This window comes from Podarcis muralis, chromosome 7 (genome assembly GCF_964188315.1).
Source record: "Podarcis muralis chromosome 7, rPodMur119.hap1.1, whole genome shotgun sequence".
NCBI lineage: Eukaryota > Metazoa > Chordata > Lepidosauria > Squamata > Lacertidae > Podarcis > Podarcis muralis.
The window spans coordinates 3,390,626-3,410,408 of record NC_135661.1 but is presented as its reverse complement, the minus strand read 5'-3'; the positions used below and the strand labels follow the sequence as shown (position 1 = coordinate 3,410,408).

General features: G+C 46.8%; 2 protein-coding genes across 2 annotated transcripts; both read left to right on the top strand.

The window, feature by feature from the left end:
- The first annotated feature begins 1,345 nt into the window (after positions 1-1,345).
- Positions 1,346-3,975, top strand: LOC144328347 (uncharacterized). The gene is made up of 4 exons (XM_077931040.1): positions 1,346-1,418; positions 2,107-2,180; positions 2,273-2,408; positions 3,142-3,975. Exons 2-4 carry the CDS (start codon positions 2,158-2,160, stop codon positions 3,424-3,426), a joined length of 444 nt encoding a protein of 147 aa, XP_077787166.1. The 5' UTR covers positions 1,346-1,418; positions 2,107-2,157; the 3' UTR covers positions 3,427-3,975.
- Positions 3,976-9,164: 5,189 nt separating this feature from the next.
- Positions 9,165-13,211, top strand: LOC144328346 (maestro heat-like repeat-containing protein family member 7). The gene is made up of 5 exons (XM_077931036.1): positions 9,165-9,298; positions 9,987-10,060; positions 10,153-10,288; positions 11,022-11,117; positions 11,952-13,211. Exons 1-5 carry the CDS (start codon positions 9,203-9,205, stop codon positions 12,117-12,119), a joined length of 570 nt encoding a protein of 189 aa, XP_077787162.1. The 5' UTR covers positions 9,165-9,202; the 3' UTR covers positions 12,120-13,211.
- Positions 13,212-19,783: the final 6,572 nt, after the last annotated feature.

The window sequence follows — 19,783 nt, the reverse complement described above, 5'->3', positions numbered from 1 at the left end:
TCATCCACCGAAGGGTTGTAGACTGGGGTGTATACTGGCTCCACACTTAGGACCAAATGGGGCATTACAGTGGTACCTTGGTTCTCAAACTTAATCCATTCTGAAACCAAAGCGTTCCAAACCAAGGCACGCTTTCCCATAGAAAGTAATGCAAAATGGATTAATCCGTTCCAATATTTATTAATCCGGCTACAATATTTATTACGAAGAATGGGAGAAATTATGGGAAAAAAATCTTAAATTCACTGCATGTGTAACATTGAAGGAAAATTTAATGAAGATGTTATATCGTTGGTATATTACCCCTGCGAAATTAGCAAAAATGTATAAAACATGTATTAAATGCTGGAAATGCAGGGAGGAAGAGGGAACCTTCTACCACATGTGGTGGGATTGTAAAAGGGTCAAGGGTTTCTGGGAAGAGGTATATACGGAAATGAAAAAAAATTTAAAATGTTCTTTTGGGAAAAAACCAGAGGCCCTTCTACTAGGTTTAGCAGGAAATGAGATTAAGAGCAAAGACTGCAAATTCTTCCAATATGCTACAACTGCAGCAAGAGTTTTACTTGCACAAAATTGGAAACAACAGAAGATACCGACAATTGAGGAGTGGAGAGAGAAATTACTAAATTACGCGGAACTAGACAGATTGACATGAGCCTGACCAAACTGCGGGAGGCAGTGGAAAACAGGAGTGCCTGGCGTGCTCTGGTCCATGGGGTCACGAAGAGTCGGACACGACTAAACGACTAAACAACAACAACAGACAGATTGACGGGAAAAATTAGATACTTAAAAGATCAAAGGTTTATAGAAGATTGGGGAAAATTTGTGGAGTATCTGGATAAATTAAGTGAGGGACAAATAATGCTAGTAGGGTTTAAAAGAACTCTGTGAGAACAGCAAGTCTATTGTCAAAAGGAAAAGGGTGGAAAGGAATGAAACAATGTCAATAGAAAGTAGGAGATGCGAAAATAGGTGTTAGATAGACGACGAAAGATTTGCGGAGAGGTCGAAGGAAGTCTTAAGAATGAATTTGTAAAATTATATGAAACTGTTTGTTTAATTTTGTTTGTTTATGTCGAAATAATAATAAAAAAAATTATGTTGGATTAATCCGTTCCAGACCTTTTTAAAAGAAACCCTAAAACAGCAATTTAACATGATTTTAACTATCTAACAAGACCAATTCTGGGTTAGGGTTAATTTTTGGATTGGGTTAGTGTTAGGAAAGGATTAGAATTAGGGTTAGGGTCAGTGTGGCTTTATGTTTCCTTGTGATTTTGATTCAAACTCAATTTTATAAAATCCTTTCTTCTTTCAGCACCAGGCTTTGAAGAAGAGCCAAGGCGCTTGTGCAATCGAATGCGGGATATGTCACCTTCCCCCACAAAGAGGAGCTCACCTTCTGCATCATAGTGAGTATAAAAGAAAAAAAGAGGGGGATCTCCTGGGGTTTCTTTTCAGAGCGTTTTTTTCTTAAAAATAGCTGTGTAGGTCTAGCTCTGGGTTGCATGTTCTGAGCATCTGGCCCCAAACCATTTCTGGGTGGTCACGTTCTGCTCCAGCTCAAGTTTCCAAACCCTCTTGAAAGGCAGCCCTACATTGTGGCAACCTCAGCAGGATGTCACCAGCACCTAAGTAAAAGCGGCTAGGCTCTCCCAGGAGGAGAGGGCTGTCGATGGCTCCCAGCCATGATTGCTATGTTCAACCTCCACAGAGGAAGGAAGCAATGTTTCTGAATATAGTTGCTGGAAGCCACAGGCGGGGAGAGGGCTCTTGGGCTCATGGTCTGCTCCCTGGTTTCTCACAGACGTCTGGTTGGCCACAGTGAGAGTGCTGAGGATGCTGGACTTGATGGGCCCTTGGCCTGGTCCAGAAGGCTGATCTTATGCTGTTCTTATGCGGTAGAGCTCTGCCCAGGAGAAAAAGGGATCTTATTCCCAGATCCAGGAAGCCCACTCTTCTCCCCTAGGAGGACCCACTTGCCAATTGCAAAGAAGTTGTCAAGTGGGCTGGATAGAGAGCACACCTCAGGGCTTGGTGTGGTGGTGGCAGGGATGGCGCCTCCAGTTCCCTGACATGCTGTGTGCTTCCCCACCACAGGAGGTTATCAAAGAGGAGCCGCTGGCATCGCTCACCATCGTACATCAAGCGATGGAAACCATCATTCTTTTGACGTAAGTACGGCCAGACACAGTACATATTTCTTCACCAGGTTTAGGGACTGCTGGGTGCTGATCCTTTCCTCTCCCCTTCTTTCTCTTTTCAGTGCCTTGAGACCATGCATGGACCCCCTGCTCCGGTCTCAGCCGCTACAGAAAACCATCAGGAAGGTCTTCCAATTGCCATCATTGCAGGTTACGAAGGTCAAAGCCGGGAGCTCCGTGCCAGCAACACAGAGCCAGGTGACTGGACCTTCTGCTTCTGGAGGAAAATGGGGTTGCCGGGTTAAAGGATTTGAGGGCAAAGAGTCTGAGCCGTGTAAGCTGCAAAGAATGCTGCCCGAGACACTTGACCCATCACAATGATGTAACAGCCAGAGACTTGGGGTGTATATTTTTGATTTTAATCATGTTTCCATATTTATTGCATTTCACCTTTGGCTAGAATGCATCCACGAATGATTCCTGCATGCCTGCATTTTGTGACTCTCATGCCTCCCTCCTACGCTGCATTTAATTTTATTTGTTTGCTAGTTTGTTTATATGCTGCCCATCTGACTGGGTTACTCCAGCCACTCTGGGCGGCTTCCAACAAATTAAAACACAGCCAGACATCAAATATTTAAAACTTCCCTATGCAGGGCTGCCTTCAGATGTCTTCAGACGGAAGTATAATGATGTATCTCTCTGACATCTGACAGGAGGGTGTTCCACGTGGTGGGCCCCACCACCAAGAAGGCCCTCTGCCTTGGAACACCCCAAGGAAGTTGAGCCCAGTGTGGAGTCCTGTATCTTTATATCGCATGACCTGTAACCTTACATATATCAAGAAACGTTTGCTGTTTATGACTCTTTGTGTGCCTTGCTTGAACCCCTGCATAAGCTTTGTTACGAATTTGGACTAGAAGGCTCCAGAGCATGTGGGATTTCCATGGGGGTCTTCAGCTTCTAAGTGCTTTTGCTTCTCTCCTTCCAGGACTGTTATCAAGAGACCATCTACATCTGGCTCAACATGCTCACCAGCTTGCTGTCGGAGGCCCCCTCTCTGGAGACACTGCAGGAGATATTAGTGGTAAGGGAGCGCCCAAGGTGTCAGAGCAGGGGGAAGCAGCAGCTCCCATGCCGGAGGACAGACCCTCTTGAAATGATTGCACGGGGGGCATCTGTGGCCAACTCGCTGGTTGTGGGTGCTGATGGTCAAGTGGGCCTCTGTTCTGCTAGCAATGCTTGTGCAAGGCACACAAGATATGTCCTCTGCTGATGGTGTATGGGGAAGGGCCGTGGCTCGGGGCAGAGCATCTGTCTTGCATGCCCAAATTCCCCGGTTCAGTCCCCAGCATCTCCAGGTGGGGCTGGGAAAAGGCTCTCTGCCTGAAAGGCCAAAGGGCCAACTGCCAGTCCTCAGTACCTGTGGATCAATGGCTGGGCTTGGTCTAAGGATGCTTCCTGCATTCCATTGCTATGGCTGTGGTGAGGTGTATGTTGTATTGTTGTAATTATCACACACACAAACACACAAACACACAATGACCGCTCCCCGCTTAAAACGGGGGGCGCCCTTTGCGTGGACGCGTGCAGCCCTGGATCTGGAGTGGCCCCATCAGCATAGGCTTTGCCTTCCCTCAGGTGGGATACCTGGAGGTCCCCGCCTACCTCAGTGAGTTGTCCAATCCCACCTGGGGGAAGCGTTGCCAGGGAAACCAGGCCAGGTAGGGGGAGGGATTACCTGCCCACACAATAGAGGGAGGATCTTACCTGGTAATCCTCACTTGGCTCCAGAGCTTCTCCCACCCTACCCACCCTCAGTTAATGTCTTTTTTTGCAGGTTAACTTTTTTTTTTTCCATAGGTTTTGCAGGTTAACCTTTCTCCACAGGTATGCGGGCGCTGCTACGATAAGGTCGCTGTTAAAGGGCCGGAAAGGAATTTCCCTGCATTGGCAGGTTTCGCCTTTCCCGTAGCAAAACGTCACAATGGTATCAGGCCTTGGGCAGAAGAAGCTGGTAAAATGCGGTCTTGACTATGCTACCACTCAGTGGATTTGTAACTGGCTGACTGACCGAACCCAAAGGGTGCTCATCAATGGTTCCTCTTCATCCTGGAGAAGAGTGACTAGTGGGGTGCCACAGGGTTCTGTCTTGGGCCCGGTCTTATTCAACATCTTTAACAACGACTTGGATGATGGACTCAAGGGCATCCTGATCAAATTTGCAGATGACACCAAACTGGGAGGGGTGTCTAACACCCCAGAGGACAGGATCACACTTCAAAACGACCTTGACAGATTAGAGAACTGGGCCAAAACAAACAAGATGAATTTTAACAGGGAGAAATGTAAAGTATTGCACTTGGGCAAAAAAAGTGAGAGGCACAAATACAAGATGGGTGACACCTGGCTTGAGAGCAGTACATGTGAAAAGGATCTAGGAGTCTTGGTGGACCACAAACTTGACATGAGCCAACAGTGTGACGCGGCAGCTAAAAAAGCCAATGCAATTCTGGGCTGCATCAATAGGAGTATAGCATCTAGATCAAGGGAAGTAATAGTGCCACTGTATTCTGCTCTGGTTAGACCTCACCTGGAGTACTGTGTCCAGTTCTGGGCACCACAGTTCAAGAAGGACACTGACAAACTGGAACATCTCCAGAGGAGGGCAACCAAAATGGTCAAAGGTCTGGAAACGATGCCTTATGAGGAACGGCTAAGGGAGCTGGGCATGTTTAGCCTGGAGAAGAGGAGGTTAAGGGGTGATATGATAGCCATGTTCAAATATATAAAAGGATGTCACATAGAGGAGGGAGAAAGGTTGTTTTCTGCTGCTCCAGAGAAGCGGACACGGAGCAATGGATCCAAACTAAAAGAAAGAAGATTCCACCTCAACATTAGGAAGAACTTCCTGACAGTAAGAGCTGTTCGACAGTGGAATTTGCTGCCAAGGAGTGTGGTGGAGTCTCCTTCTTTGGAGGTCTTTAAGCAGAGGCTTGACAACCATATGTCAGGAGTGCTCTGATGGTGTTTCCTGCTTGGCAGGGGGTTGGACTCGATGGCCCTTGTGGTCTCTTCCAACTCTATGATTCTATGATTCTATGATTCTATTTATTTTTAAAAAATAATTTTTTATTGATTTTTCCATGGATTCTACTTCTAACACTATATCTTTAACAAGTTTTCATATTTCGACCCTCCTCCCCTGGACTTCCCTCGTACTCATATTTTGTTTTATTTCCCTATTGTTCACCTTGCGTATTTGATGTTTCCCCAAAATTTCCTCAATACATATAGTTCTTATTTTTTGTTGTAGACAGTTGTGATTGTCCACTCAAACCCTGCCAATGAGTCCATTTCTTTATGTTGCCTCTTCATATATGTTGTAAATGGTTCCCATTCTCTTTTAAAGTCTTTGTTGTCCTTTTCATGTAATTTTCCTGTTAGTTTTGCCGGTTCTGCATATTCCATAAGTTCCCCTTGCCATTGTTCTTTCGTTGGTATTTCTTCTGTCTTCCAAGTTTGTGCTAATAAAATTCTTGCCGCTGTTGTTGCATACATAAATAATTTCCAATTTTCTTTTTTTACATCTTGGTCTAAAATTCCTAGAAGGAATGCTTCTGGTTTCTTAACAAAAGTCTTTTTAAACATTTTTTTCAATTCATTATATATCATTTCCCAATAATTCCTAATCTTTTTGCATCTTGCAGGATGGCTTTTTTTCTAAAAAGAAAAAAGAAAAACAAGATCTACCCCTCATACGAGGATGAGGCCCCTGCCCTACTGCCGCCATTGGCGAAGCCTTCAACATCAGCCACAGAGGGCAGGAGGAAAAATCAAGTTGCACCCAAAAACAAGATCTACCCCTCATATGAGGACGAGGCCCCTGTCCTACTGCCAGCATTGGCAAAGCCTACACCATCAGCGGCAGAGGCCAGGGCGGCAGAGGCCAGACCCCTAGTCTTGCCAGGGCTGGTGAAGCCCCAGACCAGCAAGCAAGACCCAAGCCAGCAGCGGCCCTCAAAAAAGAAGAGCCTTGAGGACTCTGGGCCAACGTTCCCAGGTGAGTAGGCAGAACCAGATCCCTTTTGGGTTCCCCTTGGCCTTAGACTTGGTGTTTACCTCTACGGATGTTGGTGATCTGACACTAACTAAAAGCGAAACCAAAGAAGTGCCATGGTCAGATCACTTCCTGGTGATCACTTCCTCTGCAGGGAGGTGGGACCGATTCGGATGGTCCGCCCCCGCCACTTAATGGATCCAACTGGTTTCCAGAGAGTGGTAGGGGATGCTTTATCCCAAGTTGATGGCCTTTCAGCTGATTCCCTGGTGGCACGCTGGAATGCGGAGTTAACCAGGGCTATTGACTGTCTGGCTCCGAAGCGCCCTCTCCGATTGCATGGAGCCCGGACAGCCCCGTGGTTTTCCACGGATCTGAGGGCAATGAAACAATCGTTGAGACGGCTAGAGCGCTGGTGGCGGAAAACTCACTCTGAATCAGACCGGACACGGGCTAGAGCTCAACGTCGAGCCTACCAAGTGGCAATGGCAACGGCGAAGAGGGCCTTCTTCGCCGCCTCCATTGCATCTGCAGAAAACAGCAGCAGGAGACTTTTTCAGGTGGTTCGCAATCTATCGGAACCACCTGCACCACCGGGGCCTGGTAGGGATCCCAAGATCTCCTGCAATGCTTTTGCATAGTTTTATGCAGATAAAGTCACTCAGATTCAGAAGGAGGTAGACTCCACTGTGGGAGCAGGGCCAGGGCGGGAGAGTGCTAGAGTTCTGTCTAGTCCTGTTACATGGGATCAATTCCAATCTGTTACCTCTGAGGATGTGGACAGGCTGCTTGGACAAGTGAAACCGACCACCTGTCTCCTTGATCCTTGCCCATCCTGGCTGATAAAAGCAAGCCGGGAAGAGCTGGCCAATGGGCTCTGCGGGGTGGTGAATGCTTCTCTCTGTGAGGGAGCCTTCCCAGACCCGCAGAAAAAGGCGGTCATTAAACCGCTTCTTAAAAAAACATCTTTAGACCCAGCCAGTTTGGCCAACTATCGCCCTGTCTCAAATTTACCATTCTTGGGCAAGGTGATTGAGCAGGTGGTTGCCGAACAACTCCAAGCACGCCTGGAGGATGCAGACCATTTGGATCCCTTCGAATCGGGATTCAGGCCTCACCACGGGACTGAAACTGCCTTGGTCGCGCTGGTTGATGATCTCCGGCGGGCTAAAGACAAAGGTAAGAGCTGTTTCCTAGTTCTGCTGGATCTGTCAGCGGCCTTTGACACCATCGACCATAACATCCTTCTGGACCGTCTAGAGGGGCTGGGAGCTGGGGGCACTGTTATACGGTGGTTCCGCTCCTTTCTCCTGGGCCGTGTTCAGAAAGTGGTGTTGGGGAATGATTGTTCAGATCCCTGGGCTCTCACTTGTGGGGTGCCTCAGGGTTCCGTCCTCTCCCCCATGCTTTTTAATATCTATATGAAGCCGCTGGGAGAGATCATCAGGGGGTTTGGGCTGGGTGTTCATCAGTATGCAGATGACACCCAGCTCTACCTCTCCTTTAAATCAGAACCAGTGAAGGCGGTGAAGGTCCTGTGTGAGTGCCTGGAGGCGGTTGGAGGATGGATGGTGGCTAACAGATTGAGGTTGAATCCTGACAAGACAGAAGTACTTTTTTTGTGGGACAGGGGGCGGGCAGATGTGGGGGATTCCCTGGTCCTGAATGGGGTAACTGTGCCCCTGAAGGACCAGGTGCGCAGCCTGGGAGTCATTTTGGACTCACAGCTGTCCATGGAGGTGCAGGTTAATTCTGTATCCAGGGCAGCTGTCTACCAACTCCACCTGGTACGCAGGCTGAGACCCTCCCTGCCCACGGACTGTCTCACTAGAGTGGTGCATGCTCTAGTTATCTCCCGCTTGGACTACTGCAACACGCTCTACGTGAGGCTACCTTTGAAGGTGACCCAGAAACTGCAATTAATCCAGAATGCAGCAGGTAGACTGGTGACTGGGAGCGGCCGCCGGGACCACATAACACTGGTTCTGAGAGATCTGCATTGGCTCCCAGTACGTTTCCGGGCACAATTCAAAGTGTTAAAGCCCTAAACGGCCTCAGACCAGTATACCTGAAGGAGCCTCTCCACCCCCATCGTTCAGCCTGGACACTGAGATCCAGCGCCGAGGGCCTTCTGGTGGTTATTGGTGTTATTGGTGGCTGCGGCAAGGGGTGGTGTTGACTGGCTGTCGCTGCGGAAATTGGGAAGGCGATTGGCGGTTTCTGCCGGCAAGGGACAGACAATAGGTGGGTTTTGCGACGTGTGTGAGTGGCAGCATAGGTCCAGCGGGTGAGCAATTTTTGGAATCCCCTCCCCCAAATAGCTGAACAACTGTGGCTAATCCTCCCCCCCCCAAAAGCTCAGCAACTCTGGGCAATCCTTCCCCCATTTTCTTAATTTGGAGTCCCCCAAAATAGGGGGTGTCTTATACACAAAAAAATACGGTATATCCTGCCTTTCTCCTGTCATACGCCTCCAGGAGGTGTGCAACCATTTCCCCCGTGGTCACCATCCAGGCACTGAGCAGACCTCCTGAGCTCCGTCAAGGTCCTTGCACCACATGCCTTCAGACTGTGCCTTAGGGCAGGGTCTCTGGCTTCATCCACCGAAGGGTTGTAGACTGGGGTGTATACTGGCTCCACACTTAGGACCAAATGGGGCATTACAGTGGTACCTTGGTTCTCAAACTTAATCCATTCTGAAACCAAAGCGTTCCAAACCAAGGCACGCTTTCCCATAGAAAGTAATGCAAAATGGATTAATCCGTTCCAGACCTTTTTAAAAGAAACCCTAAAACAGCAATTTAACATGAATTTAACTATCTAACAAGAACATTTATGGGTTAGGGTTAATTTTTGGATTGGGTTAGTGTTAGGGAAGGATTAGAATTAGGGTTAGGGTCAGTGTGGCTTTATGTTTCCTTGTGATTTTGATTCAAACTCAATTTTATAAAATCCTTTCTCCTTTCAGAACCAGACTTTGAAGAAGAGCTTTATGAAGGCAGCAACTCTAACAACCAAGGCGCTTGTGCAATCGAATGTGGGATATGTCACCTTCCCCCACAAAGAGGAGCTCACCTTCTGCATCATAGTGAGTATAAAAGAAAAAAAGAGGGGGATCTCCTGGGGTTTCTTTTCAGAGCGTTTTTTTCTTAAAAATAGCTGTGTAGGTCTAGCTCTGGGTTGCATGTTCTGAGCATCTGGCCCCAAACCATTTCTGGGTGGTCACGTTCTGCTCCAGCTCAAGTTTCCAAACCCTCTTGAAAGGCAGCCCTACACTGTGGCAACCTCAGCAGGATGTCACCAGCGCCTAAGTAAAAGCGGCTAGGCTCTCCCAGGAGGAGAGGGCTGTCGATGGCTCCCAGCCATGATTGCTATGTTCAACCTCCACAGAGGAAGGAAGCAATGTTTCTGAATATAGTTGCTGGAAGCCACAGGCGGGGAGAGGGCTCTTGGGCTCATGGTCTGCTCCCTGGTTTCTCACAGACGTCTGGTTGGCCACAGTGAGAGTGCTGAGGATGCTGGACTTGATGGGCCCTTGGCCTGGTCCAGAAGGCTGATCTTATGCTGTTCTTATGCGGTAGAGCTCTGCCCAGGAGAAAAAGGGATCTTATTCCCAGATCCAGAAAGCCCACTCTTCTCCCCTAGGAGGACCCACTTGCCAATTGCAAAGAAGTTGTCAAGTGGGCTGGATAGAGAGCACACCTCAGGGCTTGGTGTGGTGGTGGCAGGGATGGCGCCTCCAGTTCCCTGACATGCTGTGTGCTTCCCCACCACAGGAGGTTATCAAAGAGGAACCGCTGGCATCGCTCACCATCGTACATCAAGCGATGGAAACCATCATTTGCATGACGTAAGTACGGCCAGACACAGTACATATTTCTTCACCAGGTTTAGGGACTGCTGGGTGCTGATCCTTTCCTCTCCCCTTCTTTCTCTTTTCAGTGCCTTGAGACCACGCATGGACCCCCTGCTCCGGTCTCAGCCACTACAGAAAACCATCAGGAAGGTCTTCCAATTGCCATCATTGCAGGTTACGAAGGTCAAAGCCGGGAGCTCCGTGCCAGCAACACAGAGCCAGGTGACTGGACCTTCTGCTTCTGGAGGAAAATGGGGTTGCCGGGTTAAAGGATTTGAGGGCAAAGAGTCTGAGCTGTGTAAGCTGCAAAGAATGCTGCCCGAGACACTTGACCCATCACAATGATGTAACAGCCAGAGACTTGGGGTGTATATTTTTGATTTTAATCATGTTTCCATATTTATTGCATTTCACCTTTGGCTAGAATGCATCCACGAATGATTCCTGCATGCCTGCATTTTGTGACTCTCATGCCTCCCTCCTACGCTGCATTTAATTTTATTTGTTTCCTAGTTTGTTTATATGCTGCCCATCTGACTGGGTTACTCCAGCCACTCTGGGCGGCTTCCAACAAATTAAAACACAGCCAGACATCAAATATTTAAAACTTCCCTATGCAGGGCTGCCTTCAGATGTCTTCAGACGGAAGTATAATGATGTATCTCTCTGACATCTGATAGGAGGGTGTTCCACGTGGTGGGCCCCACCACCAAGAAGGCCCTCTGCCTTGGAACACCCCAAGGAAGTTGAGCCCACTGTGGAGTCCTGTATCTTTATATCGCATGACCTGTAACCTTACATACATAAAGAAACGTTTGCTGTTTATGACTCTTTGTGTGCCTTGCTTGAACCCCTGCATAAGCTTTGTTACGAATTTGGACTAGAAGGCTCCAGAGCATGTGGGATTTCCATGGGGGTCTTCAGCTTCTAAGTGCTTTTGCTTCTCTCCTTCCAGGACTGCTTTCAAGAGACCATCTACATCTGGCTCAACATGCTCACCAGCTTGCTGTCGGAGGCCCCCTCTCTGGAGACGCTGCAGGAGATATTAGTGGTAAGGGAGCGCCCAAGGTGTCAGAGCAGGGGGAAGCAGCAGCTCCCATGCCGGAGGACAGACCCTCTTGAAATGATTGCACGGGGGGCATCTGTGGCCAACTCGCTGGTTGTGGGTGCTGATGGTCAAGTGGGCCTCTGTTCTGCTAGCAATGCTTGTGCAAGGCACACAAGATATGTCCTCTGCTGATGGTGTATGGGGAAGGGCCGTGGCTCGGGGCAGAGCATCTGTCTTGCATGCCCAAATTCCCCGGTTCAGTCCCCAGCATCTCCAGGTGGGGCTGGGAAAAGGCTCTCTGCCTGAAAGGCCAAAGGGCCAACTGCCAGTCCTCAGTACCTGTGGATCAATGGCTGGGCTTGGTCTAAGGATGCTTCCTGCATTCCATTGCTATGGCTGTGGTGAGGTGTATGTTGTATTGTTGTAATTATCACACACACAAACACACAAATGACAGATTGCAGGGCGGTTCACAACATAAAAATACAAAATCAGAACAGAAAATGCATAATAAAACAAAAGCAACCCAAGAGCCAATTAATATCTAATTCTACTAATGCTTTTTTTTATGGCTTCTTTTTTCTGTGTCTTTAGTTGTTCTTGTTTTGTTTGTAAGCTGCCTCGAGTCCCTGTCTGGGAAAAAGGTGGGGTATTAATAAATAATAATAATAATAATAATAATAATAATAATAATAATAATAAACAAATTGCAGCAAACTTTCTCCTTTACAAAACAACCCCTTTTTGCAATTTGTCCCCTCTATGAAGCTTTGTGAATTTGCAAACCTGGATTAAGGGTTGTCCTTCCATGTGATGACGATGATTTCTCTCTCGCAGCACACAAATGGCTGGATTGACTCCACAAAAATCAGTGAGAGGCAAAGAGCAGTCAAGACCACCAACGTACTCATGAAATATGTCTCCGAGCATTTGGACTTTGATGTGAGTGACCAAGGCTTAACGCTGCAATTTCAAATTGTATTGTGTTGGAAAGTTCAGGTGTGAAATAGATGAAAGCTGTATGGCATGGCCATCCCAGGGGAAGGTGCCAGCCAGTGCTATTTTTCTAGAAAAAGAGGTGCCAGGACTCACCATGAAGTCACCTCCCCACCTGAGAGGTGCCAGTGTTAGCTATTTGCAGTATAGTAGCACTGCAGAGAGCTTGCTGGGGAGACCATGCATTAAAATGGGACTCAAAAATAACTTAAACAAGGTTTTAATAACAAAAACAAAAACTCCATTTACACTAAAGACAACAACAAACAACCATGACCCAACCACCAACCCATCCCCCAGGGTAATGGGAGAGCTAGGTGCTGCTCCTTATATACTATACCCAAATGCTGACACAGCTTAATCAAAACAACTCAGCACCTGCTATGTTTCACAGCTGTAAAGCTGGGTCTCGTTATTTTGCTCTGGCCCCTTAAAGACATACACAACTGGTGGAACAATGATGAACCTTTACATTTAAAGAAACCATTCAACATTTCCCCTGCGGTTCATCATTGTGGAACAAAAACATAAAGCATATTTTGTACATGTCTTTCATGTGTAACCTTTGGAAGTGCTTTAGTAAAAATGTCTGCAATTGGATTGTCACCTGGAACATATTCAAATACAATCATTTCGTCAGCAATTAGTTTCTTTACAAACTGTAAACGTAACCTTAAGACTCTAGTGCGCTGCGTATTGGTCTCTGAAAACAGGATAGCGAGTCCGCTCTGGGAATCAAGGTAAACTCTTACTGGTAGTGTTACTTTCATCTGTAGGTCTGCAAATACTTGCAGATACCATTCCACATCACGAGTGGCCTGAATGCATCCACGTAATTCACTCTCTGTTGTGGAGAGACAAATAATGGTTTGTGTCTGGGACTTCCATTCAAATGGACAACCATTATAACAAAACACCATACCAGACACACCCCTGCAATTATTTTGATCCACCTAGAATCATAGAATCCTAGAGTTGGAATAGACCACAAGGGCCATCGAGTCCAACCCCCTGCCAAGCAGGAAACACCATCAGAGCACTCCTGACATATGGTTGTCAAGCCTCTGCTTAAAGACCTCCAAAGAAGGAGACACCACCACACTCCTTGGCAGCAAATTCCACTGTTGAACAGCTCTTACTGTCAGGAAGTTCTTCCTAATGTTTAGGTGGAATCTTCTTTCTTGTAGTTTGGATCCATTGCTCCGTGTCCGCTTCTCTGGAGCAGCAGAAAACAACCTTTCTCCCTCCTCTATATGACATCCTTTTATATATTTGAACATGGCTATCATATCACCCCTTAACCTCCTCTTCTCCAGGCTAAACATGCCCAGCTCCCTTAGCCGTTCCTCATAAGGAATCGTTTCCAGGCCTTTGACCATTTTGGTTGCCCTCCTCTGGACACGTTCCAGTTTGTCAGTGTCCTTCTTGAACTGTGGTGCCCAGAACTGGACACAGTACTCCAGGTGAGGTCTGACCAGAGCAGAATACAGTGGCACTATTACTTCCCTTGATCTAGATGCTATACTCCTATTGATGCAGCCCAGAATTGCATTGGCTTTTTTAGCTGCCGGCTCATGTCAAGTTTGTGGTCAACCAAGACTCCTAGATCCTTTTCACATGTACAGCTCTCAAGCCAGGTGTCCCCCATCTTGTATTTGTGCCTCTCATTTTTTTTGCCCAAGTGCAATACTTTACATTTCTCCCTGTTAAAGTTCATCTTGTTTGTTTTGGCCCAGTTCTCTAATCTGTCAAGGTCGTTTTGAAGTGTGATCCTGTCCTCTGGGGTGTTAGCCACCCCTCCCAGTTTGGTGTCATCTGCAAATTTGATCAGGATGCCCTTGAGTCCATCATCCAAGTCGTTGATAAAGATGTTGAATAAGACCGGGCCCAAGACAGAACCCTGTGGCACCCCACTAGTCACTCTTCTCCAGGATGAAGAGGAACCATTGATGAGCACCCTTTGGGTTCGTTCGGTCAGTCAGCCAGTTACAAATCCACTGAGTGGTAGCATAGTCAAGTCCGCATTTTACCAGCTTCTTTACAAGGATATCATGGGGCACCTTGTCAAATGCCTTGCTGAAATCAAGGCAGGCTGCTCTGCTGCCGCTGCCCCTTCTGGCTGTCAAAGCCTCGACAACCTGCGCTGCAGCCTCTGCTTCTTCTGGCTGTCAAAGCCTCGATGACCTGTGCTGCTGCCTCTGCCTCGTCTGGCTGTCAAAGACTCGACGACCTGCGCTGCTGCCTCTTCCTTTTCTGGCTGTCAAAGCATCCCCATAAGATGCAGCAGCGCAGGATGTCGAGGCTTTGACGGCCAGAAGGAGCAGCGGCAGCAGCGCAGGTCATCGAGGCTTTGACAGCCAGAAGAGGCAGAGGCTGCAGCGCAGGTCATCGAGGCTTTGACAGCCAGAAGGGGCAGAGACATCAGCGCAGGCCGTCGAGGCTTTGACAGCCAGAAGAAGCAGAGGCTGCAGCGCAGGTCGTCGAGGCTTTGACAGCCAGAAAAGGAAGAGGCAGCAGTGCAGGTTGGCCCCCAAAGCAGCTCACTTCAGTTCAATGGTCTCCAGCAAGAAGCACCCAGCCACGCATGACCCCTTCTGCCCCTTCTCATCCCAATCTGGCCGCAGCAGAAGCTAGGCAGGTGCTTCCATTTGGAACTATGGAGTTCTCCGCTGGTTTCTGGTGGGCCTGGACCCCGCATTCCAACCTCTAGGGCTGGGCATGGCCCTCCTAATCTAATTCGCCTCTGCTCTCACAGTCAGGTACATTTTGGTGGGAAAGGGAAGGAAGGAGTATGAGCTGGTTGGAATCATGCTGAACCAAACACATCCTAAGCTGGGTCTGAACTGCAGGAGGGTTTGGACTTGGCTCATAAAGAGCATGAAATGAGGCTTGAAACTGGAGAAATCTCTTCAGTTCAAAGACTTAGTGGCGTCAATAAATAAATGAAAAAAGCTTATTTGGACGAGCAAAGGATTATTATTATTATTATTATTATTATTATTATTATTATTATTATGTCTCCCCACCCTGATACATAGCGGAACAAAGAGAAAAAAGATATATAATAAACCAGCAGACACACAAAAATCAATATTTAAAGCAGGCAAAAATAAATACATGTGAACTTATACCAGCTTTAAGGTGTTTCCAATAGTACATTGTTGTTGTTTAGTCGTTTAGTCGTGTCCGACTCTTCGTGACCCCATGGACCAGAGCACACCAGGCACCTCTGTCCTCCACTACCTCCCGCAGTTTGGTCAAACTCATGCTGGTAACCTCGAAAACACTATCCAACCATCCTCTGTCGCCCCTTCTCCTTGTGCCCTCCATCTTTCCCAGCATCAGTGTCTTCTCCAGGGAGTCTTCTCTTCTCATCTCCAAAGTACTGGAGCCTCAGCTTCAGGATCTGTCCTTCCAGTGAGCACTCAGGGCTGATTTCCTTAAGAATGGATGCGTTTGATCTTCTTGCAGTCCATGGGACTCTCAAGAGTCTCCTCCAGCACCATAATTCAAAAGCATCAATTCTTCGGCGATCAGCCTTCTTTATGGTCCAGCTCTCACTTCCATACATCACTACTGGGAAAACCATGGCTTTTACTATACGGACCTTTGTTGGCAAGGTGATGTCTCTGCTTTTTAAGATGTTGTCGAGGTTTGCCATCGCCTTTCTCCCAAGGAGCAGGCGTCTTTTAATTTCGTGACTGCTGTCACCATCTGCAGTGATCATGGAGCCCAAGAAAGTAAAATCTCTCATTGCCTCCATTTCTTCCCCTTCTATTTGCCAGGAGGTGATGGGTCCAGTGGCCATGATCTTCGTTTTTTTGATGTTGAGCTTCAGACCATATTTTGCGCTCTCCTCTTTCACCCTCATTAAAAGGTTCTTTAATTCTTCCTCACTTTCTGCCATCAAGGTTGTGTCATCTGCATATCTGAGGTTGTTGATATTTCTTCCAGCAATCTTAATTCCGTCTTGGGATTCATCCAGCCCAGCCTTTCGCATGATGAATTCTGCATATAAGTTAAATAAGCAGGGAGACAATATACAGCCTTGCCGTACTCCTTTCCCAATTTTGAACCAATCAGTTGTTCCATATCCAGTTCTAACCGTAGCTTCTCGTCCCACATAGAGATTTCTCAGGAGACAGATGAGGTGATCAGGCACTCCCATTTCTTTAAGAACTTGCCATAGTTTGCTGTGGTCAACACAGTCAAAGGCTTTTGCATAGTCAATGAAGCAGAAGTAGATGTCTTTCTGGAACTCTCTAGCTTTCTCCATAATCCAGCGCATGTTTGCAATTTGGTCTCTGGTTCCTCTGCCCCTTCAAAATCCAGCTTGGACTTCTGGGAGTTCTCCGTCCACATATTGCTTAAGCCTGCCTTGTATAATTTTAAGCATAACCTTGCTAGTGTGTGAAATGAGTGCAATTGTGCGGTAGTTGGAGCATTCTTTGGCATTGCCCTTCTTTGGGATTGGGATGTAGACTGATCTTTTCCAATCCTCTGGCCACTGCTGAGTTTTCCAAACTTGCTGGCATATTGAGTGTAGCACCTTAACAGCATCATCTTTTAAAATTTTAAATAGTTCAGCTGGAATATCATCACTTCCACTGGCCTTGTTATTTGCAGTGCTTTCTAAGGCCCATTTGACTTCACTCTCCAGGATGTCTGGCTCAAGGTCAGCAACCACACTACCTGGGGTGTACGAGCCATCCATATCTTTCTGGTATAATTCTTCTGTGTATTCTTGCCACCTCTTCTTGATGTCTTCTGCTTCTGTTAGGTCCTTACCACTTTTGTCCTTTATTATGGTAATCTTTGTACAAAATGTTCCTTTCATATCTCCAATTTTCTTGAACAGATCTCTGGTTCTTCCCATTCTGTTGTTTTCCTCTATTTCTTTGCATTGCTCGTTTAAGAAGGCCTTCTTGTCTCTCCTTGCTATTCTTTGGAAATCTGCATTCAATTTCCTGTCTCTTTCACTATCTCCCTCGCATTTTGCTTGCCTTCTCTCCCCCGCTATTTGTAAGGCCTTGTTGGACAGCCACTTTGCTTTCTTGCATTTCTTTTTCATTGGGATGGTTTTAGTTGCTGCCTCCTGTATAATGTTGCGAGCCTCCATCCATAGTTCTTCAAGCACTCTGTCCAGCAAATCTAAATCCTTAAACCTGTTCCTCACTTCCACTGTGTATTAATAAGGGATTTGGTTTAGATTGTATCTTACCGGCCCAGTGGTTTTTCCTACTTTCTTCAGTTTAAGCTTGAATTTTGCTATAAGAAGCTGATGATCTGATCCACAGTCAGCTCCAGGTCTTGTTTTAGCTGACTGTATAGAGCTTCTCCATCTTTGGCTGCAGAGAATATAATCAATCTGATTTCGATGTTGCCCATCTGGTGATGTCCATGTGTAGAGTCGTCTCTTGTGTTGTTGGAAAAGCGTGTTTTTGATGACCAGCTTGTTCTCTTGACAGAACTCTATTAGCCTTTGCCCTGCTTCGTTTTGAACTCCAAGGCCAAACTTGCCAGTTGTTCCTTTTATCTCTTGACTCCCTACTTTAGCATTCCAATCCCCTATAATGAGAAGAACATCCTTCTTTGGTGTCACTTCTATAAGGTCTTGTAAGTCTTCATAGAATTGGTCAATTTCAGTTTCTTCAGCACCAGTAGTTGGTGCATAAACTTGGATTACTGTGATGTTAAAAGGTCTGCCCTGGATTCGTATCGAGATCATTCTATCATTTTTGAGATTGCATCCCAGTACAGCTTTCGCCACTCTTTTGTTGACTATGAGGGCCACTCCATTTCTTTTATGGGTTTCTTGCCCACAGTAGTAGATATGATAGTCATCCGAACTGAAATCGCCCATTCCCATCCATTTTAGCTCACTGATGCCCAGGATGTCAATATTTATTCTTGCCATCTCATTTTTGACCACATCCAACTTACCCAGGTTCATGGTTCTTATATTCCAGGTTCCTATGCAATATTTTTCTTTACAGCATTGGACTTTCCTTTCGCTTCCAGACATATCCACAACTGAGCGTCCTTTCGGCTTTGGCCCAGCCACTTCATCAGCTCTGGATCTACTTGTACTTGTCCTCCGCTCTTCCCCAGTAGCATGTTGGACGCCTTCCGACCTGAGGGGCTCATCTTCCAGCGTCATAACTTTTATATGCCTGTTGTCTTTGTCCATGGAGTTTTCTTGGCAGGGATACTGGAGTGGCTTGCCGGTTCCTCCTCCAGGTGGATCACGTTTGGTCAAAACTCTCCACTATGACCTGTTCATCTTGGGTGCCCTGCTCGGCATAGTTCATAGCTTCTCTGAGTTCTTCAAGCCCCTTCGCCACGGCAAGGCAGTGATCCATGAAGGGGCAATCGTACATATAAAAATGTAATTTTAATAAAAATCCTAGCCTTCCAAAGGTGAAGACTTGTCCATCCATTAACGGAATACCTGTATGATTGCTGCCTTCAGTAACTTGCGCGCTAGGTCATGGAAGTGTCAGAGTCGGACATTCCCTAAGTTGGAGCAAAGCCACTGTAAGTGCATCTTTTATTATGTATACATTCATCTTCTATCAAAAAAATATTGTCCATATATATTAGACATGATAGCAGTGAATGCAGCTGAAGTTGTACAATTAAATAAAAAATGTGTAAATGCTAAAGAACATTTGACAGTTAAATTGCGAGGAATAAAGAAACCACTAGAAACATTAGAACAGGCATTCCCTGTTTCCAGTTCCTACCTCCAAGTAAAACACCATGCCAATGGCTCTCTTCTTATTGTTCGGACAGCACATATATTCCCGTGCCAATCGGGCAATCCTCTTGTACTGTTCTGTTGAGGAGGTGAACAAGGTCCTGAAACATAAGAGTAAGAGACAAAGGATTCACAAGCCTGAAGCTGGCAGGAAGAACCGCTCAGCGTTCCTGCACAACAACAACCACCACCAGGTTACTTGAACGCTGAGCAGAGCCTCCCGCCTGCATTCGCTCCATAAGACGCACACACATTTCCCCTTACTTTTTAGGAGGGGGGAAGTGCGTCTTATAGAGTGAACAATATGGTACATTTTCTGAAGTAAATAAGAAGTTTATCCCCATTTCCCCAGAAAGCAGGCCTTGCTCTTCATGCCTCACCTGCCAGTCCTTTTCACCTTCTTACCTTGCCAGAAGACGAATGCCTTTGAAAAAGCTTTCTGGACTTGACAGCATATCCCAGCAGCTTTGCAACCCCAAAACCTCAAGTTCGTCAAGGTATTCAACACGCCCAATCAGTTGTTTCAGGGCCTGCACAGCGGTTCTGAGTCAAGTGAAGGAATTAAGAATATTATATTTTAAAAATTTGTATACTGCCCTTCACCCATAGATCTCCGGGCAGTTCACAGCAAAAAAAATGCAAGTTAAAAAGCACAAAATAGAGAATAAAAACAAGAACCAAAGCAAACCAATAACTCCTCTCCCTCCAACAAACACAGTTGAAAGGGCATAGGAGGTTAATCAGCCAATGGCCTGATTGAAGAGGACCATTTTTGCCTGGCATCTAAAGGCACCAGGCAAGCCCCTCTGGGGAGAGCAACCCACTAATGGGGAGCCACATCGGGCTTCCGATGATGAGCACAAGGTCTGGGTAGGTTCATCTGGGGAGTTTTAGGTCCTTGACATCTTGCAGT